The sequence below is a fragment of the Garra rufa genome, chromosome 24, assembly GCF_049309525.1.
Source record: "Garra rufa chromosome 24, GarRuf1.0, whole genome shotgun sequence".
Classification (NCBI taxonomy): Eukaryota; Metazoa; Chordata; class Actinopteri; order Cypriniformes; family Cyprinidae; genus Garra; species Garra rufa.
The window spans coordinates 35,159,984-35,183,876 of NC_133384.1; the positions used below are offsets into that span (position 1 = coordinate 35,159,984).

Here is a 23,893-nt window from a genome sequence, read left to right on the forward strand (position 1 = left end):
TTTCTCCTCTTCTCTGCTAATTTCTCCCCATTTCTCCTCTCCTCTATTTCGTTTCTCCTCTTCTCTGCTCATTTCTCCCCATTTCTCCTCTCCTCTATTTCGTTTCTCCTCTTCTCTGCTCATTTCTCCCCATTTCTCCTCTCCTCTATTTCGTTTCTCCTCTTCTCTGCTCATTTCTCCCCATTTCTCCTCTCCTCTATTTCGTTTCTCCTCTTCTCTGCTCATTTCTCCCCATTTCTCCTCTCCTCTATTTCGTTTCTCCTCTTCTCTGCTCATTTCTCCCCATTTCTCCTCTCCTCTATTTCGTTTCTCCTCTTCTCTGCTCATTTCTCCCCATTTCTCCTCTCCTCTATTTCGTTTCTCCTCTTCTCTGCTCATTTCTCCCCATTTCTCCTCTCCTCTATTTCGTTTCTCCTCTTCTCTGCTAATTTCTCCCCATTTCTCCTCTCCTCTATTTCGTTTCTCCTCTTCTCTGCTCATTTCTCCCCATTTCTCCTCTCCTCTATTTCGTTTCTCCTCTTCTCTGCTCATTTCTCCCCATTTCTCCTCTCCTCTATTTCGTTTCTCCTCTTCTCTGCTAATTTCTCCCCATTTCTCCTCTCCTCTATTTCGTTTCTCCTCTTCTCTGCTAATTTCTCCCCATTTCTCCTCTCCTCTATTTCGTTTCTCCTCTTCTCTGCTCATTTCTCCCCATTTCTCCTCTCCTCTATTTCGTTTCTCCTCTTCTCTGCTCATTTCTCCCCATTTCTCCTCTCCTCTATTTCGTTTCTCCTCTTCTCTGCTCATTTCTCCCCATTTCTCCTCTCCTCTATTTCGTTTCTCCTCTTCTCTGCTAATTTCTCCCCATTTCTCCTCTCCTCTATTTCGTTTCTCCTCTTCTCTGCTAATTTCTCCCCATTTCTCCTCTCCTCTATTTCGTTTCTCCTCTTCTCTGCTCATTTCTCCCCATTTCTCCTCTCCTCTATTTCGTTTCTCCTCTTCTCTGCTCATTTCTCCCCATTTCTCCTCTCCTCTATTTCGTTTCTCCTCTTCTCTGCTCATTTCTCCCCATTTCTCCTCTCCTCTATTTCGTTTCTCCTCTTCTCTGCTCATTTCTCCCCATTTCTCCTCTCCTCTATTTCGTTTCTCCTCTTCTCTGCTCATTTCTCCCCATTTCTCCTCTCCTCTATTTCGTTTCTCCTCTTCTCTGCTAATTTCTCCCCATTTCTCCTCTCCTCTATTTCGTTTCTCCTCTTCTCTGCTCATTTCTCCCCATTTCTCCTCTCCTCTATTTCGTTTCTCCTCTTCTCTGCTCATTTCTCCCCATTTCTCCTCTCCTCTATTTCGTTTCTCCTCTACTCTATTAATTTCTCCTCTCCTCTATTTCGTTTCTCCTCTTCTCTGCTCATTTCTCCTCTCCTCTATTCATTTCTCCTCATTTCTCCTCTCCTTTAATAATTTCTCCTCTACTCTATTAATTTCTCCTCTCCTCTATTTCGTTTCTCCTCTTCTCTGCTCATTTCTCCTCTCTTCTATTCATTTCTCCTCGTTTCTCCTCTACTCATTTCTCCTCTCCTCTATTCATTTCTCCTCTACTCATTTCTCCTCTCCTCTATTTCGTTTCTCCTCTTCTCTGCTCATTTCTCCTCTCTTATGTTAATTTCTCCTCATTTCTCCTATCCTTTATTTGTTTCTCCCTATTTCTCCTCCCCTCTGCTCATTTCTCCTCTCTTCTATTCATTTCTCCTCGTTTCTCCTCTACTCATTTCTCTTCTCTGCTCATTACTCCTCTCCTCATTTCTCATGGCGAATCTTTTTGTATTTCCTTATTTCTCCTCTCCTCTATCTGTTTCTCCCCATTTCTCCTCTTCTCTTCCCACCGTCTTCTCCTCTACTTATTTTCTCATGGCATATCTTCTTCTATCTCCTTATTTCTCCTCTCCTCTATTAATTTCTTCAACTTATTTCTCTTCTCCTCTGCTCTGCACTTCTCTTCTCCTTTCTTCTCCCGACGGATCCTTTTCTCACTCCTTATTTCTCCTCTGCTAATTTTTTCCTTTGAATCCTCTCCACTTGTTTTCCTCTCCTCTGGTCTGCTCAGCCCCAGCTCTTTTCCTGCTAGTTTCCAGAGTTTCCTTCAGTCGGAGGCGCTGGAGTTTTTCTGCACTCACTGTCATAAGCAGATCAGTCGTCTGGAGGATCTGTCCACGCGACTGCAGCTGCTAGAGAATAATAGGTAATGCACCTGCAGCATGTGCGCACCTCCCCCATGCGTGTGTGTGTTGAGTTTGACCACTGTATACTCATGAACATGCAGGCATCTGTGCAGTGTTGCATGACTCGTGTTGGTTTTGATGTGAAGGCTCGGTGTGTTTACATTCTGTAGGTGAAGTTTGTGGTGAACATAGATGCTCTGCTGTAGATGCTGTGGTGTGTTGTGTTTTGTTGTGTGTGTATCTGATGCATGCACAATAGTGCTTTTAGATCAACATTTTCTAAATAATACAGGCTACATAATACAAATCTAAGTAAGCAGTATTGATAGTTTAAAACTCATAGGAAAGCAAATTTCTTAAAGAGACGGAAGCTTAAAAATAACAGTCCTTTCAACTTTAAGTAGTTCTAAACCTATATGACTTATTTTTTATGTACAACACTATTGTATAGACAAGAATATTATTTAATTAAGTCATACAGGTTTGTAACAACATGAGTTTTCATTATTTGGTGTACTGTACAACATTGTGTTAGTACGCATTGAGCATGCTTTAATATTCAAAGTTGTGTTGCACTGGTCAGTTTTTCCAAAACCGAGAAAGAAACATAATTTCTTCAATGTTAATTGAACATAGAAAATAGGAAAATCCTGGCTTAGGGAACAGTGATGAGGCTCTGTTTTTTGACTATGAATAGAATAGACAAAGCCGTTTCTCTTGGCTCAGGCTTGCGCAATAGGAACAGAATCTCCTTTCACAGATCCATGTTACACCTCCATAAATACAGTGTGTTTATTTCCGTGTGCTGTGAGGTCATTTCCATTGAAAGAAGAGCATTGATTCAGCCTTCAACCTGCAGAAAGAGCTGACGGCCCCAAACTTCAGCGCTTCGCTGGGTGTTTTTTGACCCGTGGTTCACAGGTCACCAATGGAAAGAGAGTTTTTCCTCTTTTCCCGCTCTCTCTTCCTAACCCGTTTCCTGTTTGTTCTCTCTTTTATAGTTCCAGCAAGAGAATGTCCAGTAAGAAAGCAGCAAGGTGAGATCCTCTCCCTCTCAATTCAACGAAAATTTCTCAGAAAACACAAGTTAGATCTTAAGCCATTTTGCTTGCAAATTTAGCAGAACTTAATATCTGCCAAATTTTGTACCAAGAAACGAGAAAAATAAATGTTTTTTTTTTGTGTTCTTGGTTGACTTAAGTTGAACTTTAATGGCAAAAAAAAAAAAAAAAAAAAAACATGCTGGACCAGCATGGAAATTCATGCTGGTTTATGGTTTAGCAGAGAAACAGTGTTTATTTGTGTTTTTCAGACACTTGCAGCAGTCTGGCACTCTGGATGCCATGGGAGATCTGACTCAAGACATTTTAGACCTTGCGGATCGTGACATCACAGACAAGGTTCGGTAATGCATATGGAAATGTTGCATCAGACTTGTTCAAATGGTGCATTTATGGTGGATTGCATTGATAGTTTTGTCATCCAATGGCAAAAAGTGACCTAAAATGTCAGTGTAAAGTTCTACAGTTTTCAACTGTATGTATGTAGCTCTATATAAAAAAGCAGATTATACCAAATAAACAGAAAAATAACAGAATCAATGATAAATAATGACATTGGAATTTGAATATAAGTCAGTTTGATGTTGATTTAATTGTTTTCAATAACGTTTAAAGTTTATTGATTAGTATTATGAAGTTCAGTTCAACTATAAGCAGATCTATAGAAGAGTGTCATTTTTCAGCTTGGTTGAATAAGTGTTGATGTTGCATAATTTTTCTGCCATATTAAAAAAAAATTATACATTTAAATGATTTTAGAAATGTGTTTATTAAATTAAAGTACACTACCAGTCAAAGGTTTTTGAACAGTAAGATTTTTATTGTTTTTAAAGAAGTCTCTTCTGCTCGCCAAGCTTGCATTTATTTGATTTAAAGTACAGCAAAAGCAGTAAAATTTTGAAATCTTTTTACTATTTAAAATAACTGCTTTCTATTTGAATATATTTTTAAATGTAATTTATTCCTGTGATCAAAGCTGAAATTTTTAGCATCATTACTCCAGTCTTCAGTGTCACATCAGAATCACAGCAAATCAGAATATTAGAAGGATTTCAGAAGGATCATAAGAGGAGTTATGATGTTAAAAATTCAGCTTTGAAATCTCAGGAATAAATTACATTTTTACATATTTTCAAATAGAAAACACTTATTTTAAAAAGTAAAAATATTGCTGTAAATTTGGATCAAATAAAAAACATTACAAATCTCACTGTTCAAAAACTTGACTGGTAGTGTAGGTAAAATTAGTTAAATTGCAGTAACAGCTGGATATTATGGCAGTTTAAAGACTCTTGTTGTAATATGATGCCATTCAATGCAAAATGTTACTGGTGGACTATTAAATTTTGACTTAAAAAAAAATACTATCTAAGCAGCTCTAAAGGTAACAATGGTGTCTTTATTCATCTTAGTTAAAATTTTGTTCTCATCTGATAGTGACAGCGTAGTCAAAAATGCAAAATTATCTGCAAGGAATGGACAGAATACAAAAACTAATGTTTTGTGATTTGCATGAGGAACAAAGCATGTGTCTGTCCTGCAGGTGTTGCTGTTGGAGAAGCGCGTGTGCGAGCTGGAGAAAGACTCGACGGAGAGCGAAGAGCAGCATGCGCGCCTGCGGCAGGAGAACCTCACTCTCGTCCACCGCGCAAACGCTCTGGAGGAGCAGCTGAAGGAGCAGGAACTGCGCGAGGAGGAGAACTTATTCGCATACACCCGTAAACACAGAGAAGCTCTGAACAAACTCCAGCGAGAGAGAGACCTGGAGATCGAGAACCTCCAGGCCAGGTGAGTTCAGACACAATATGTGTTTAAGGCGAGACACTGCAGGTGAAAAGGGTAAAAAAATTAACTAACAGTTATGAACTTACTTACCCAGTTGATTGATTACATTGATAATTGCAAACATTGTTTGTATTACAAGTTTTCTAAAATGTTATATTTAAATATGCAAATGAGCCATTATTTAATGAAGTATGTGCTCATTTGAATACATTTCTAGAACAAAAGTCTAAACACTGGATGAAGTCAGTTTTAAAATTCTTGTTTAATTTTTTTTAACATATTAGGTCAATAGTTTTTACAGAGGGGATTTGGGGAATCTCATGTATAAAATCAAGCAAATTATATATGAACAAATCCCACTGTAAAAACCTTCAGGATATAGACATGAATAAAAATGTAAAGTTTGGTGTGTGTTCTCCTGAAGTGGAGATTCATGGCTCAGTGTAGAAGAAAAAACTCATTTTGGGAAAACGTTTGAAAACGTGTATTGTAATTTAAATATATTGACAGAAATGGATAAAGTGCTATAAAAGAAACACTTAACAGTGTCTTTTGGATGTTTTCTTTCCACTAGTCTAAAAAAACACTATGAAAAACCGAAAAGTCCAAAATCTCAAATTTGACAGGTGCATTAAAAAAACAACATTTTTGCCTGCAGTGTTTCCACTTAATGATTAATGTGGAATGGAATTTTGAGAAATTTTGCTCTGGGCAACCAACATGTTTTATGCAGAAAGTCAAGTCTGGTTTGGACAAACTTTTAAAAAAAGAGCTTTAATCTGTTATTTTTGTGTGTGAACAAGATGTGGCTGCCATCTAGTGGAAAACAGCAAAAATTCGATTTGATGGTTTCAAGAAGCTCTGAGATGACTTGGCTCTGTGTTTAATATAATTCGGCTGTGTTAACATAGACTTTTGTTTTCTCTCACCCAGTATTGTGTTTGAATGTTTTCATTGTGTGCTCTGCCCAAAAAGAAAATATCATGGTACATTTTTGTCTGTGTGCCCATATGTGTTCAGGTTGCAACAGTTGGATGAGGAGAACAGTGAGCTAAGGTCATGTGTTCCCTGTCTGAGAGCCAACATTGAGAGACTGGAGGAGGTACCAACACACACAGAGTCTCAAACACCACCAAAATGACCTGTTTGTCACATCTGCCAATGATTAGTGAACTAAGAAGAGTTATTGACTGTCAAACCTATTTTTACAATCTCAATTTTGCAGGAAAAGAGAAAACTTCAAGATGAGGTGGATGATGTCTCGGATCGACTGAATGAGGAAATCGAATCTCGCAGAAAAATGTCTGACAAACTGACCCATGAACGTCATACGAACCAGAAAGAGAAGGAGTGCACTCAGGGGGTGAGTTGTCTTCTGTTTGTCTTTATAGGTGGGGTTGCACGTGTGTTTGTCTTTGTTAATGGCTTCTCTGTGTGTGTGTAGTTGATAGAGGACTTGAGAAAGCAGCTGGAACACCTGCAGCTGTTTAAGTTGGAGACCGAAGCGAGACGAGGACGATCGGCCAGCTCTGGGCTGCAGGAATACAACACTCACATGAGAGAGAATGAGCTGGAGCAGGAGATACGCAGACTCAAACAGGTACAGAAACACTCAAACTGGTCAACGCAGACTCAAAAGCAGCAGGCTCAAACAGGTTAAGACACACTCAAACACAGACTTACACTGGTAAAAACTCACAGAAATTGGTAAAAAAACAGGCTTAAACGGATGTACCCAGATTCAAAAGGCTAACGGCAAACTTAAATGCACATTCAGATTGATCAGGTAACAACAGGCCTGGATAATTTAACCAGGAAAACTACCTCAAAATGGTCAACACAAAAAAAATTAATATCTTACTAAAACAGATAAACACAACCCCAAAATATTAAGATAAACAGACACAATAAGGTTAATCAAACTTCTAAAAACAGACTTAAAAGCAAACTCAAACTGGTCAGCATAGACTCATAGACAGGTAAACACAGGCTTGAGTAAATACTGATCCAAACAGGTTACAAACTTAAACATGTCAACAAAAGCTAAAAATAAAATAACAAACCCAAAACAGGTAAAGAATAAAACAAGACTCAAACAGGTAAGCTCATACTAGTTAAGAGTGACTTTAAACAGGTAAACATAGACCCAAATGTCTTAAACAGGTAAACGCAAATGTACAACGGTCAACATACAATAAAAAGCAGGTAAACAGACTTGAATTAGCCAACACTGTCTAAAAAATAAATAGCTACACTCCCAGAACTCAAACTGATAAACTCAGACTGGTAAACACAGACTAAAACTAATAAACACAAACCCAAAAGGTGGAAACAGGCAAACAGACTCAAATTAATCAACACAGTCAAAAAAAAAATAGTAAACAGAATTAAATTAGTCAACACAGACTGAAAAGAAAAAACACGTAACTACACGCTTAGGACTCAAACTGGTAAACTCTTTTTTCACAAGAAAAAGTTGACTAGGGCGTTTTTTTAGTAAAAAAAAAAAAGCTGGCAGCGTTCTGTTACAAAAAGCAGCCGAGTGCGTCTTTTGTTGCTATAACAACAGCTGCAACAGTAGCGTAGTGCTATGTGGTGAAGAAATGTCGAGAAAGAGCCTCTTTGTGATGTATATTACGATAGAGTTGTTTACTCATATCATACAACTCCTTGTGCTCCGAAACTAGTACGATAAGTTTATCTACTGGCAACTTCTCCGTTTTTTTCTTGTTGTTTTTGTTGTTATGGAAACGATAGGTCCCGCTACTCGCTTGTCATTGGTCAGCTGTCAAAAAAGCGCTTGACGTAGGGCGTTTTCTTAAAAAAAAGTTCAACTTTTTTCAACTTAAAAAGACGCTCTTAGCTGCAAAAAAAGACGCCGGCGGTGGCGTTTAAAAAAAGCGCTAGGGCTTTTTTGAAAAGACGGTTTACTCCATAGGATTAGAATGTAAAACAGACGCTGGCAGTTTGAAAAAGGACAGCAAGTGTGAACACGGCCCTAGACTAGTAAACAGACTCAAACCGGTAAACACAAACCCAGAAGACTCAAACAGTTAGACTCAAATTAGTCAACAGTCTAAAAAACAGGTAAAGACAGACCCAGGACTCAAACTGGTAAACTCAGACTGGTTATCACAGACTCAAACTGGTAAACACAAACCCAGAAGATTTAAAGGATAACTGTTGCCAAAATGCAACCTGGGCTGTTTTTTTACTGTAAACGAGACAAACTTATATCTAAAAGCATAATTACGACAAACGAGCCGTTTTTGAGATTGACCGTGATTTCGTTTTGTAGTCAATGGCCGGTGAATGGGAGAACTAGGGGCATACATTTGAGCGCATCAAAATCAATATTTTTACAACACTAAGAAGGCTCGACACACCATGAAACTTTGCTCGAAGTATCGCCTGGGTCTCTACACATGAACTCGAACATTGAGAACATTGTTCGTGTACACAGAGTTTATTAAAAAGAAAGTTTTTGAACAACTTACTCACACTATTCGAGTTTCCGCTCACAGCCGTCTTGCCAGTCAAGAAGTGTCGATCTCCGAAAAACTGACTCAAATGAGTCAACACTGAAAGAAAAACAGATAATTCCACACCAAAGTCTCAAACTGGTAAACTCAGACTTAAACTGGACAAATATCTCAGTTGTGATTCTGTCTCTGTGTGCAGGACAACCGCAGTCTAAAGGAGCAGAACGACGAACTAAACGGTCAAATCATTAATCTGAGCATCCAGGGAGCAAAGAGCCTGTTTACCGAGTCTCTCTCCGAGTCGCTCGCCGCCGAAATCAACAACGTCTCCCGCACTGAGGTCAGTATCACACTATCATACTCATTTATGCTTTTAGTATGAACACTTGTCCTGATATTTAATGTGTGCATATGTGTGTACAGCTGATGGAGGCCATCCACAAACAGGAGGAGATCAACTTCCGCCTGCAGGACTACATCGACCGCATCATCGTCGCCATCATGGAGTCCAACCCCTCCATCCTGGAGGTCAAATAATCATCATAACGATGACTTGAACTAATTTATGAACTAAAACGGGAGGCGAGAGGGATAAAGAACAGATCTGGAGATGATGTGAAGAATCCAATCATTGTTGATCAAATTATTTAATAATTCAGAGCACTGTTCGCCGTATGAGCGTGAGAGCGTAAGTGTGAACGACCCTGTCCTTCGGTTCCTGTGACTTCCCTGTGTTTTGGGATTGAGGTGCCTGCTACTTCTGTGTTTGTGTGTGTTCACAATTCATAGATTGGATTTCAGTGTAAGAAACTAGTTTGTTCTAAGCGACCAGTTTAAGTCTGCTTCACGCAGTCACACCGTTAGCCCATGTGAGGGACATTTGCTGACCTGAGGGTTGAGCGTGTGCGTACCATTTGGCTCGTAAACGAGTTTTCGCTGAATGTTTGTGCTGTTCACGTTTTTTCTTTAAATTCTTATTTATTACAATGATGCGGAACGCAAAGGATCGGGAAAGACTGACGCCCACCGAGGGAGTTGTCAGAGTGGCATTGTGGGTAAGGTTTGATCCTGTGCGATTTCTAGCTGAGAATATCCGTGTGACGCCTCCTGTAATCCTGGATCGTTTCCGAAAGACTTTGAATTTCTGTACAAAGGACTGTTGAAATCTCACTGGAAATGTTCATTGCACTTCAGATGATTTTATTTTAAGAAAATTCTGTTTGCTATTTAAATTGTTTAAGCTGTTTTATCAACGTTGGCGGGAAAAAGAAGCAGAAGGGAAATGCAAAAAAAGCATTTCCAAACTCTGTTTCTCTCTGGTGAATTTGGATGTAAATATCAATCTAGAACGGAGCCTTCGTTCTTGGAATCGTATTTTTATGGACAAAAGGAAATAAGATTACGTTTCATTTTGTCTTCCACCTGACTGATCTGCCATTGTGGATGTACTACTTCCCTCTCATCCGGGACAAGCATGTTTGATTTTCACCTTTTCCTCCGGAAAATCCAGTTTTCAATAAGTTTAAACGAAAGATTAAACCTAATCTTCTATTTCCTCTTTTTGGATTGTGGAAAAGCACGTTGCAGTCCACATTTTCCCCTCTTCTCTGACTCACGATCAGTTGCTGGAGAACATTTGAAGACGACTTCGCTGCTGTCCCGTCTGTACGGCTGTTTTAGAGCTACTGTAATCATACTGATGGACATTAAAGCGCGGGAACGTTGCTTCTGTGAATTTGCCGCCGACTGTCTCGTTCCTTAATTTCCTTAAAGAGACAATAAGGGAAGACCCGAATCTACTGCTCTCGATCTGTCTGATGTTAAACAGCTGTTGTATAAGATTTAAGATATGTCAACAACACTTTTCCAGTGTCCAAAGACAACATTTCACAGCTTAGAAGGAGTTCTGCTTGCCACTTAGACTAATAATAGTTATAAATACATGTTAATAAAAGAAAACAGACTCCTCTTAATGAAGGATACAATTGTATAAAAAATGATGTTTACTCTAATTGTTAAGGTTACTGTATAAATGAAAGATATCAGTATTGTCTTCTGTTGAATGTTTTGCTTTTTTTTTGAAGATGCCCCCCCTAAGATGTATCTTTTACTGTTCGGGGTCTTATAGATTTTCAAATAATTGTATGAAGGTTAAAAGAAAAGTGAAAATAAAATTAGTCACCAATAAATTAAGTGCAAATACGTTCTTTGTGGATGTTTCCTTTTTTTTGTGTATGTGTGTCATGTCGAACTTACTACACATGAATATGCCAAAGAAGAATAGAGTAGAACTTATTAGTTCTATTATGCAAGTAAAAATGCAAGTCCTTACAGTGGACCATTAGAGAAACATAACTGTGAGATTGTGAAGTAAATGGTGCAAATAAAATGGAAAGACATAAAAATGTGATGCAATGATTAAAAATCCAACCCTGTTAACCAATAGCTTGTTATTTATCCACCTTTTTTTGCAGAACAAGAGAGTGCCGTAAACAGTAAGACTATTTGTCCTACAAACCGTGCATTTATGATTATGATAAAACATATCTGCAAGCAGTGATTACCAGTGTTCAAGCACTTTTGTTCATTTAAACACATATGAAAAAAGACATTATTTAGCAAGCCTGTAACCACCTAAATCGATGATTTGAAAAAGGCAAATCATTTTTGGCAAATCCAGTTAATATAATATATTTTTTTATGACATACCTGTCGCATATGCTCACCAGGTTTTGAGTTTTGAGTTTTCTTTTAGGATTTATAGGATTTTGGGTACATTTGGACAGGCCCCTTTTCTAAATAAAGGTAATTTTCAACATTTTTTTTTTGATAATTATTGACCTAAAGCATCCAGAAAGTTGTACTGCTTGTTGTGTCTTTTTTTCCAGGTTGAGTGAAAAACCTAAGACTAGTTCACTAAAGTAGGTTTTTACATTTTACATCATCTAATTCAGTAAATAGTAAAGATGTAGGTGATTATTAGTCCTATATATTTGATCCTTGACCACAAAATCAGTCATACGGGTCTTTTTTTTTTTTAAATTGAGATTTATAGGTCACCTGAAAGATGAATAAATAAGCTTGATACAACTGTGATTGATACAACAAAAATCTGGAATCTGAGGGTGCAAAAAAAAAAAAAAAAAATCTAAATATTGAGAAAAATCCCCTTTAAAGTTGTCCAAATGAAATTCTTAGCAATGCATATTAGTAACCAAAAATTAAGTTTTGATATATTTACAATAGAAATTTTACTAAATATCTTCGTGGAACATGATCTTTACTTAATATCCTAATGATTTTGGCATTAAAAGGAAAATCCTAATTTTGACCCATACAATATATTTTGTATATATATAATATATACGTTATATATGTTATATAGCTAATATAATATCAGTATTTATGCAGTTTGTTCACATGTAGACATTAAAAAAATAAAACACTCATTAAATTGCTATTCAGTTTTGGGGGAGTACAAATGCCTTTGTAAGGACTGATTAGCTTATTCCTGATTAACTTAAATTAATGAACCAAAAGTGATCAACTATGAACTAAAAAACAACAAGCCTAAAGGGTTTGCGAGTCCTGTAGCGCTATCTAGTGAATTATTATGGAACATACCGATAGGAACCTTTATTCTGCCGATCTGTTTTTACTCGGACACGTATTAAAGCGGAATCACATGGAGTTATGTCAACACGACTGATGCTGCCTGTTATTTTATGTTTTATTATAACGGAATGACTTTAAAACTATAACCAAATTAAAACGGCAAGTACGTTTACTATATAATCATTTATATATTAACATTGTGGTGTTCATATAAGATAATTATGGTTATCCTATGAGGTTTGTAGTTCTGCGGCTCTGATACGCTACTGTACTGTAACGTTACTTCATTTAAATGATTATGTGACATAGAGGTTCGTATGATTCGGATATGATCAGCCACGTTTGTCTAACAGTCAAATGTACGCAGTAAAATTTTATTTATTATGTTGGCAAAAGTGATGCTGCATTAAACCGAATCGTCCGTCATGGACTCCGCTGGTACCGAGGTTTCGGTGCGGATGCAGGTGAACTCATGCTTGAGGACTCTCTCCACCTCACGAGATTCCGAGGAGATCGTGCACGCGCTGCGCTCACTCACACGCTACCTGGAGGACGGCGAGTTCACGCGCCTTCACTACACACACGCGATTCAGGTGCTGGTGAGCGCGCACTGGTTCAGCAGGTCGTGTGAAGATGAGGAGATCAAGAAGCTCTGGGATGAGATGTTCCTCAGAGGTCCACCTGACCAAGCCCTGCTGCTTCTGCTGGACACCATCAACTCCACAGGGTATGGCATCAACATATGTCCATCAGACTGTATGTCTATCTATCTGTCTATACTAATTATGTGTTATCTCTCTTTTCCACACAGTGAGAGTGCAGGTCTGGAGCGATGTGTGTCTGTACTGGAGAAGTTCCTCTCTGCGGGTCGCCTCCAGGTGTTGTTGTGGTCCAGATGTGAGGTGGGCGGGGCCTGTTCAGACTCTCCCCAGCTAAGAGAGACCGTCATTGGCCACCTTGCTGCTTTACCCTCCATCACCTGCAACTATCTGCACACAAACACACCTGATGTCTTCTTACCACAGCGGTACTACCCACTGCTGGCCGCCAGCATACTGGACACCCTGGAGAAGACATGCCACGCTCTCAGAGGTATCACACACATTCAGGACTGAAATACTTGTGAATAAAGGAACCAGTGCATACTTAAAGCATCATTGCAACCACTTCATATTTTATTGCAGAATTGCAACCTCCATATACGTACAGCATCATTGCAATGACTGCATATTTTCATGCATCTCTGAATCTACTGCATATTTTAATGCATGCGCTGCATATTATCATACATCACTGCATCCACTGCTTACTTTAATGCATCCACTCCATATTTTATTGCAGAATTGCAACCTCCATATATGCACAGCATATTTTCAAGCATCACTGCATATTATCATGCATCACTGCATTCACTGCTTACTTTCATGCATCACTGCATCCTCTGCATATTTTCATTCATCATTACAACCACTTCATATTTTCATGCATCACTGCATCAACTGCATATTTTCATGCATCACTGCATTCACTGCTTACTTGCATGCATCCACTGGATCCTTTGCATATTTTCATCAATCATTACAACCACTTCATATTTTCATGCATCACTGCATCAACTGTTTACTTTCATGCATCCACTGCATATTATTATACATCACTGCATCCACTGCTTACTTTCATGCATCCACTGCATCCTTTGCATATTTTCATTAATCATTACAACCACTTCATATTTTCATGCATCACTGCATCAACTGCATATTTTCATACATCACTGCATCCTTTGCACATTTTCATTAATCATTACAACCACTTCATATTTTCATGCATCACTGCATCTACTGTTTACTTTCATGCATCCACTGTATGTTATTATACATCACTGTATCCTCTGCATATTTTAATACATCACTGAATCCACTGCTTACTTTCATGTATCACTGTATATTTTCATGCATTATTTCAACCACTGCATATTTTCATACATCACTGCATTAATTGCATATTTTCATGCATCATTGCAACCACTGCATATTTTCATGCATCACTGCATTAATTGCATATTTTCATGCATCATTGCAACCACTGCATATTTTTATGCATCACTGCATTAATTGCATATTTTCATGCATCATTGCAACCACTGCATATTTTCATGCATCACTGCATTAACTGCATATTTTCATGCATCACTGCATTAATTGCATATTTTCATGCATCATTGCAACCACTGCATATTTTCATGCATCACTGCATTAATTGCATATTTTCATGCATCATTGCAACCACTGCATATTTTCATGCATCACTGCATTAATTGCATATTTTCATGCAGCATTGCAACCACTGCATATTTTAATGAATTCTTTTAACCCTTGCATATGTTAATGCATCACTGCATCCACTGCATATTTTCACGCATCATTGCATTAACTCCATATTTTCATGCATCATTGCAACCACTACATTTAGTGTATATTTGTTGTCCATTTTTACATATTTCTCGTCTTGTTCATGTTTATCTCTCTGATATAGCGGGACAGGATTGCTCTCTTGGCTTTGTGGCTCAAGTGTTGGGAAAAGTGTGCATCCAAGGATACAGCTGTAAGTTTAATTTTAAGTAGCTAATGTATGGTTTATTGGTTTTCTGCATTGAAAAGATTTATTTTATTACTATATTCCCAACCTGTGTGCTGCATTAATATCTGTTTATATGTAGCTCAGATTTTTGAGACTCTGGCACCCCGGCTCTCCTCCCTGACCCGCGTGGACCCGCTGTGGCAGCGCGTGACGCAGAGACTGCTGGAGAAGGTTCCAGAAAGATGCACAGAGTGTGTCATCACAGGACTCATACGCAGCCTCAGCGGGTAAGAGAGCAGGTTAATTAACATAATGAATTCTTAATGAATGAGTTGTTAGTTAACTTTAACATGAGTGTGTGTTTCAGTGCGGCTGCTGTGTCCAGGCTGATGGGAAACCTGGTGATTACCAATAAGAAAGCTCAATTCGTTCTCACTCATAAACTGTTATTGCAGCAGTACCAGCATCCAGTAAGTAGTGAAATAAAAGATTTATTTAATGCAACCTAGCTAAAAAAAATATTGGCTTCTTATTTTTCCTGTTTCTCTTTAAATTCAGACTCAGTTGTTAAAGTCTGTTCTTGGTTATTTGGCTCTGGATTCAGAGCGTCGGATGCTGCTCAAACAGGTATGATGATGATCTATTGTGATAGTTGTTGTCCATTTTAGTATATAATGCAAAATAAGTTGGTTAAAAGATAATAATTGGTGTGTGTAGGTTCTCCGGAGTGTGTGTCAGGTGTGGTGTAACAGCAGTGCCGTGAAACACACGTGTGTCGAACAGCAGCTGTACGTCAGTAAAGCTTTGCTTCTGTGTGTGGCTTTACTTAATCATTCTGAAATACAAGAGCTAAGACAAGGTAATGCCCATGCATGCATTCAAATGCATTTTTATGTACAGCTGCAGTTTTCTGGTGTTTTATAAGGTTGTCTGCTCAACAGAGTTGTTGCAGTGCATGCTGGGAGGTGTCCAGTGCCGCCTAGACAGCAATATTAAGCATATTCGTCAGATGGGAATGGTTGTGGGAGAGTGTCTTAGTCTTAAATTAGACACACCAGGATCACAATTAAAATTCCAGGTAAGCCTTTTGGACCTTTAAACATTGTTCTTAACACTGAAAACCTCCTGTGATGCTATGTTAATGATCTTTACCAAACCTGAAAGTATCCTGCATTTGCATGCAACTAACAAACGTTTTAGACATGCACAACATATTTGTTTTATTCATGACTGTTTTAATGCTAATGAAGCTGTTTTTATATGTCAGTATGAGGGAGATGAGGAGATCAGAGAGCTGAAGTCATTAATGGAGTCTCTATCTGTTGAGGATGAGGATGATGAACAACACAAGCCTGATTCCTCTACCAGGTAAAATGCACACTTAATGTCAGTGTTTTGTTTTATATTTTCCATATTTTCTGATATACACTAGCAGTCAAAAAAAATTTGAACGGTAAGATTTTTAATGTTTTTTAAAGAAGTCTCTTCTGCTCACCAAGCCTGCATTTATTTGATGCAAAGTACAGTAAAAGCAGTATAATTTTGAAATATTTTTATTATTTAAAATAACTGTTTTCTATTTGAATATATTTTAAAATATGATTTATTCCTGTGATTTCAAAGCTGAATTTTTTGCATCATTACTCCAGTCACATGATCCTTCAGAAATCATTCTGATATTCTGAATTGCCGCTCAAAAAAACATTTGAAAACAGCTGAGTAGAATTTTTTTCAGGTTTCTTTGATTAATAGAATAGAAAGTTTGAATCTGAAATAACATTATACATTTCTTTATCATAATTTTTTATTATTTTACAGCATCCTTACTAAATAAAAGTATTAATTTCTATTCCTACCTGCCGCCCAAAAGAAATACTGACTCTAAGCTTTTAATTGGTATAGTGTATAATGTTACAAAAGTTTATTACAGATAAATGTTGATTCATCAGAGAATCCTGAAAAAATTTACTCAACTGTTTAAAATATTGATTATAATAATAATAATAAAAAATGAAGAGCAAATCAGCATATTAGAATGATTTCTGAAGGATCATGTAACACTGAAGATTGGAGTAATGATGCTGAAAATGTAGATTTTTAAATTACATTTTAAAATATATTCGAATAGAAAACAGTTATTTTAAATCGTAAAAATATTTCACAATTTTACTGTTTTTGCTGTGCTTTGGATCAAATAAATGCAATTGGTGAGCAGAAGAGACGACTTTAAAAAAACCTTAGAAATCAACCAAAACTTTTGATTGGTAGTGTTTAAGTCACATTTTTAATCATCTGAAACATGCTGCAGCTTATATTCCCAAATAACATGTATAATGCAATTAATGTCAAGCACACAAAACATTTGGATTTATTCTGAATTAAAGAGTTTATTTGTATAGCACATTTTCCACATGCTAATAGTCTCAGTTTTACTTTAATTTGTATAATAAATGTTGTTTATAATGAATCCCAGTATCCCACTATAATTAGTTTGATTAATATTTATATTACTCATTCCTGTTTTGCTTTGAATTCCATTTCTTTGAAGTATTTTTTGTAAAGTGAGCAGAACTAAAATACATAATTAGAGTGTTTATAATGTTTGCACATGTTTGGTTTTATTACCAGTATGTTGTAATAATAAAATGTGACTTTTAGTCCAATGGAATCATTTTCCCGAAAAAAGCTCTATGTGACACCTCTGTGACGTATTTTTGTTCCAGTCTTCAACCAGAGCTTAAAGTTAAGGATTCAGCAGGTCAATCAGCGCCATCACAGTCAGTGACATCTGAGGCTGGTCGTGGCAGTGATTCTGAACTGGACAGGTACATCTACACTATCATAAACACAAATGAGAACTGTAAATTCAGTGATATTAATCACTAATAACATTTATCTTGAAATGACATCTCTATTCTTCTCATAGTGATGATGATCTGACTCCATATGACATGTCAGCTGATCAGGAGAAGAAGAAATCAGCGCCGCCCCGTTACGTCAGAGACTGTCTCGAAGGTGATCTATGGTCATTTTAGTATTAATTACATACTGTTATATTATTATAAGCTATATATTATTATATACTGTATAACTATTATTATAAACAAAAATGTTTTAGTAGTTTTAGTTAAAGGAGAAGTTGACTTCCAGAACAAAAATTTGTTGTCATCCAAGATGTTCATGTCTTTCTTTCTTCAGTCGTAAAGAAATAGTTTATTGAGGCAAACATTTCAGGATTTCTCTCCATATAATGGACTTCTATGGTGCCCCCGAGTTTGAACTTCCAAAATGCATTTTAAATGCAGCTTCAAAGGGCTCTAAATGATCCCAGCTGAAGATGAATGGTCTTATCTAGCAAAACGATCGGTTTATTTTTACTTTTTAACCTCAAATGCTCATCTTGTCTAGTTCTGTGTCTACTCTGCGCTCTGGTTCAAAACAGTTAGGGTGTTTAAAGAAAATCCCATCTCATTTTCTCCTCCAACTTCAAAATCATCCAACATTGCTGCAGAACTACTGACCAAGTGTTTACAAAGTGAACATGCAAAGAAGATCAAACGCCATTTACAAAAAAGGGTAAAACAATGATTTTGGGGCAATTTTGAAGTTGGAGGAGAGTTCACACAGAGCTAGACAAAATTAGCATTTGAGGTTAAAAAGTATATTAATTGTTAATTTTTTTTTTTTTTTTTTTTAGAAAATAACCAATCGTTTTGCTAGATAAGACCCTTCTTCCTCGGCTGGAATAATTTGGAGCCCTTTGAAGCTGCATTTAAACTGCATTTTGTAAGTTCAAACTCGGGGGCACCATAGAAGTCCATTATATGGAGAGAAATCCTGAAATGTTTCCTCATCAAACATAATTTCTTTACGACTGAAGAAAGAAAGACATGAACATCTTGAATGACAAGGGGGTGAGTAAATTATCTGTACATTTTTGTTTTGGAAGTGAACTTCTCCTTTAAGCATAATAACTGTGATTAATTCAGGTTTAATTCAGGTTTTATCTAAGCTTCTATCTGGCTTTTCTGAAGTTTTTGCATTGGCTATATCTTTTATTTGCAGCATTGATGTTGTGTGATGATGCTGAAAGGGTTGAACTCAGTCTGCAAGTGGCAGAAGCTCTTCTTAGAAAGAACGTGAAGGCCACACAAGAGGTCAGAAGCCATCGCAGCAAATTTGAATTCCTAACACTGGCGTATGTCATGATGACTCATTAGTTTGTGTGTGTTACAGGTGAGTGTTCAGTTCAGTAAAGTACTGCTTCACCTGGAGGACAGATACAACACGCCATGCTTCCAAATGCTCCGGCAGAATGCCATGGTGGCCCTCACAGTTACAGACATCAAACCGGTGAGACATCAGACAGATGTTGACAAACAAGCTCAGCTCTACAATCAAGCCTGAAATTATTCATACCTCTGGCAAATTCTGACTTTAAGTTACTTTTGTTCAACCAGCAAGTTTTTTTGGACCGGAAATGACACAGGCTTCTCCCAAAAGATAATAAGACGATGTACAAGAGGCATCATTGTGGAAATAAATTCTCAGCTTTTATTTACATTTGAACAAAAAGTTGCATGTCCAAAATTATTCATACCCTTTGCAAACTGTCACAGTCTATGGGAAAATCCAAAGTTCTATACCATTCCAAATAGTCCAAGCTGTTCTAAAGCATCCTAATTACCCTGATTCATTGGGAACAACTGTTTTGATCAACTTAACAGGTGAAAAACAGAAGCTGTTGGTTTGTGGACAGTCATGGCTAAGACAAAGGAGCTCACTGAAGACCTGCGGCTGCTCACAAGTCAGGAAAGGGCTATAAGACCAGATCTAAATGTTTTAAAGTTCCAGTGGCTACAGTGCAAAATATTATTAAAAAATACAAGACGTTTCGCACTCTGAAAAATCTCAGAGAACGTGGTCGGAAGCCAAAAGTGACACCTGTGCTGGCCAGGAGGATAGTGAGAGAGGGAAAAAAGAATCCAAGGATCACCACAAAGGCCATTCTAATGAATCTGGGCTCTGATGTGTCCAACGGACACTGTAATCACAGTAAATGGCACCATGAAAAAGGAGCAATACATAAAAATTCTCAACAACAACATCAGGCAGTCTGCAGAGAAACTTGGCCTTGGGCAACAGTGGACATTTCAGCATGACAACAACCCAAAACACACAGCAAAAGTGGTGAAGAAATGGTTAGCAGACAAAAACATTAACGTTTTGCAGTGGCCCAGCCAGAGTCCTGACTTAAATCCAATTGAGAATCTGTGGAGGGAGCTAAAGATCAGGGTGATGGCAAGGAGACCCTCCAACCTGAAAGAGTTGGAGCTCATCGCTAAAGATGAATGGACAAAAAAAAAAAACAGTGGAGACATGCATAAAGCTGTGCAGCAATTATAAGAAGCGTTTGATTGCTGTAATAGCCAATAAAGGCTTTTCTATTGATTATTGAGAAGGGTATGAATAATTTTGGACATGCCACTTTTTGTTCAAATGTTGATAAAAGCTGAGAAATATTTTTTTCCACAATGATGCCTCTTATACATATGTCTTATTATCTTTTGGTAGAAGCCGGTGTCATTTCCGGTCCTTGCTGGTTGAATAAAAGTAACTTGAAGTCAGAATTTGCCAGGGGTATGAATAATTTCGGTCTTGACTGTATATAAAAACATATGGAAGTGACTATGCTGTTTTTCCTCTGTAGGTTGTAGATTATTGGACAACAGAGTTCTACTCTCTCAACTACAGCTTGAGACAGAGACTGGACATTCTGGAGGTCAGACTAATATCAACATTAATGTTCCTTCAGCAGAAAATCAGCATATTAGAATGATTTCTGAAGCATCATGTGACACGTGTGCTTTCTCAATGACTAAACTGCTGCTTCTACTATTCCAGGTTCTTGCTCTCTCTGCCCAGGAACTGTCTGAGCCAATCACGACTAAGCACACTGGAGCTCAGCCAATCACTGCAGTGACAGCTCTAGAGCAGTGTGGTGACATCACACACTGGCGGCAGATTGTGGAAAAACGAATCCAGAGTAAAACCAGGCGAATTAGCAAGGTGAGATGTCCTCACAATTGGTGCATTATACACATTTACAATGATTTGATGTCTAATAATGTGTTTGTTTCGTTCAGGGTGGGACTCAACCAGTCAAAGCCACTCCCAACCGTTACGCTCCGGTCGCTGGATTCTTCTTATTCCCACTGCTGAGGAACTATGACAGGTCTGTTTGTGTGCACACGTTTTATTTAGCTCGTATTACATCATTTCACTGATTTAATGTTTTGTTATAGGCCGCAGGTGACCTTTGACCTTCTGGGGGGTGATCATCTGGTGCTAGGAAGACTGCTGCACACACTTGGGCTGCTCATGCACCTGGCTGTTAATGCACCGGTACAAGCATATGCAAACACAGCATGCATTACACAATTTGTACACATAAGCACCCAGTTATTATTTTGGGAAAAAAGCAGTAATTCAGCTTTTTTATTAATGCAAATAGAAGAGCAAGTTTGAAAAGTGTAATTGTAATTTTAATGCTCTAATGTAAAATAAAATTATTATTAGTGTTCTATTTTTATTAAATACAATTTTTTTGTGATGGGCAATGATTAATCTCAATTAATTGCATCCAAAATATAGGTTTTTGTTTATATATTATAAGTGTGTGTACTGTGTATATTTATTAAGTATATATAAAGACACATTTTAAAAAAATATTAACATATATTTATATTCATTTAATTTATATTATATATAGGTATATTTAATATATAAACTTATATAAAGCACATATAAAAATAAACATGCATGCGTGTGTATTTATATATACATAATAAATATACACAGTGCACACAAATATTAAATTTAAACAAAAACTTTTATTTTGGATGTGATTAATCGTGATTAATAGTTGCCCAGCACTATTTTTTTCATTTCACAGTGAAATATTAGAATAGTAATATTTCTTATTTTGTTTTTTTATTTAGACAAACATTATTTAGTTATAATAATAATAATAATACTAATAATAATTACTTTTTTGTTCTTTTTATTATTTCATAGCCATATTGATATATAATTACAAAGATTTGGCCAAATTGTGCAGCCCTACAAACTAGCACAGCAAACCTGGAATTTTTATTGCATTTTAAATCCATTTTAAATCATTTTAAATCTTTTTTTTCTTAAATACTCTGTTTATTTTAGAGTGAAATATTGCAATAGTAATATTTCTTTTTTTGTTATTTTTAATTTTTCTATATTTTTCTTCAGTAATAATAATTATAATTATTATTATTATTATTTTATAATTATATTGATATATAATCACAAACATTTTGCCAAATTGTGCAGCCCTGCAAACAAGCATGCATACCTGGAATTTTTGTATGGCATTTTAAATTAAAATTGCATTAAAATGTTTTTTTTTTTTTTCTTATATTCCCTATTTTATTTTACTGTGCAATATTACAATAGTAATATTTCTTTTGTTTTTATTTGTTTTTTTATTATATTTTTATTTAGTAATATTAATAATTATTAATATTTTATATTCACATTGATATGTAATCACATAATTTTGCTATTTTGGCAAGCACAGCAAACCTGGAATTTTAAATTGCATTTAAAATCTTAATTGCATTTTTATTCCCCAAATGGTGCAGCCCTATTAGAAGTGATATACATGTCACATAATCATTGATGTTTTTGTTCAGGTCGTGTCTCAGATGGGCAGAGCTCTGCTGGATTTTGTTTGGGCTGTGCGCTTCCACACTGACCAGTAAGTTTGTGTTCTGTTCTAGGATGCATAATATTACATGCATATTCATCTAATGCTCATCTAATGCTTTCTCTTTGGTTTGAACTGTAGGATGGTTCGGAGGGGTGTTATGTTTGCAGTTTGTGCTGTGTTTCTGAGCATGCCTGCTGAGAACTTACTTACAGAACTCGGTGATGACCTGATGGAGACCAGGGCCTGGCTTGCAGGTAAACTGCTTGTATGACACTTTATATATGTGTGTGTGTGTGAGTAAGTGTGTTTGTTATTTATTGATAAATGTGTTTTTGTGTGCAGATGTGGCAGAGAATGATTGTGACGCAGACTGCAGGAATTTGGCCGTACAGAGTTTAATGCTTCTGGACAAAAGCCTTAAAACTCAGCTGCAGATCCCAGATATGGAGACCTGACAATATAAATAAAAGATTTGATGACCATGGCATGATGCATCCATAATTATTATGGCATTGCTCTTTGGATTTCATTTATTGTGTTATGTTTATGTTTATACAATAAAGAGCTTTTAGGGGACATTGAAAACCTATGTTCACAAAACAAAGTTATTTACAATTTCTGCTGTGCTTTAAGGGAAAACTTACTTTAAAATTTTAAACATATTTTGTCTTAGAAAGCATTTTAGTCTGATGTGCTACGGATATACAGCAGGGCTACCAAATTCAACAAGGAAGTGTAACAGGTTACCAAAATCTGTTACTCCACTTTTTTCCACAAAGAATGACTTTAATGTTACTCAGAATCACTCCAGTGATGTCTAACCTTCTCTATTTTATATATTAGAAAGCATATTAATCTGATGTGAAAAGCAACAGACATACAGCAGGGTTACCAAATCTGACAAGGCAGCATAACAGGTTACCGAAATCGGTTATTCCCCTTTATTTCACACAGAATGGGTTTAATGTTACTCAAATGCACTCCAGTGATGTCTAACCTCCTCTATTTTATATATTTGAAAACATAATGTTCTGATGTGAAAAGCAGCAGACACACAGCAGGGTCACCAAATCCGACAATGCGGCATAACAGGTTACCAAAATCAGTTACTCCCCTTATATTTCACGTAAAATGGCTTTAATGTTACCCAAATTCACTCCAGTGATTTCTAACCTCCTCAATTGTATATATTAGAAAGCATATTGCTCTGATGTGAAATACAAGACATATCTTGCAGGGTTACCAAATCCAACAAGGCATCGTAACATGTTACCAAAATCTGTAATCCCCTTCTATTTCACATAGAATGGCTTTAATGTTACCCAAATTCACTCCAGTGATGTCTTGTCTCCTTTGTTTTATATCTAAAAAAGCAATATTACTCTGATATGAAAAGCAACATACATACAGCAGGGTTACCAAATCCAA

At 36.8% G+C, this 23,893-nt stretch overlaps 2 protein-coding genes across 4 annotated transcripts in view; both read left to right on the forward strand.

Moving 5' to 3' along the window:
• Nucleotides 1-10,725, forward strand: part of rab11fip3 (RAB11 family interacting protein 3 (class II)) — a 37,935-nt gene extending 27,210 nt beyond the window's left edge. Inside the window, exons 7-15 of one of the 2 annotated variants that reach the window (XM_073830501.1) lie at nt 2,081-2,215; nt 3,197-3,232; nt 3,508-3,595; nt 4,800-5,044; nt 6,062-6,143; nt 6,267-6,404; nt 6,486-6,641; nt 8,723-8,863; nt 8,947-10,725. In XM_073830501.1, coding sequence (XP_073686602.1) covers nt 2,081-2,215; nt 3,197-3,232; nt 3,508-3,595; nt 4,800-5,044; nt 6,062-6,143; nt 6,267-6,404; nt 6,486-6,641; nt 8,723-8,863; nt 8,947-9,060 — 1,135 coding nt within the window. In that variant the 3' untranslated portion in view covers nt 9,061-10,725. The remainder of the gene's footprint in view (nt 1-2,080; nt 2,216-3,196; nt 3,233-3,507; nt 3,596-4,799; nt 5,045-6,061; nt 6,144-6,266; nt 6,405-6,485; nt 6,642-8,722; nt 8,864-8,946) is intronic. The other variant, XM_073830500.1, reaches the window with a different exon arrangement.
• A 1,473-nt stretch (nt 10,726-12,198) lies between these two features.
• On the forward strand, nt 12,199-23,036 carry telo2 (TEL2, telomere maintenance 2, homolog (S. cerevisiae)). 2 transcript variants are annotated; one of them, XM_073830937.1, is made up of 21 exons: nt 12,199-12,301; nt 12,535-12,865; nt 12,950-13,230; nt 14,674-14,742; nt 14,858-15,005; nt 15,086-15,188; nt 15,277-15,345; nt 15,436-15,577; nt 15,660-15,796; nt 15,986-16,086; nt 17,442-17,543; nt 17,645-17,733; nt 18,784-18,875; nt 18,955-19,071; nt 20,429-20,500; nt 20,623-20,787; nt 20,865-20,953; nt 21,024-21,123; nt 22,449-22,513; nt 22,604-22,719; nt 22,808-23,036. In XM_073830937.1, exons 2-21 carry the CDS (start codon nt 12,564-12,566, stop codon nt 22,918-22,920), a joined length of 2,472 nt encoding a protein of 823 aa, XP_073687038.1. In that variant the 5' UTR covers nt 12,199-12,301; nt 12,535-12,563; the 3' UTR covers nt 22,921-23,036. The 2 variants fall into 2 exon arrangements, with proteins under 2 accessions (XP_073687038.1, XP_073687037.1); XM_073830936.1 differs by having other exon boundaries at nt 12,216-12,865.
• The last annotated feature ends 857 nt before the right edge of the window (nt 23,037-23,893 follow it).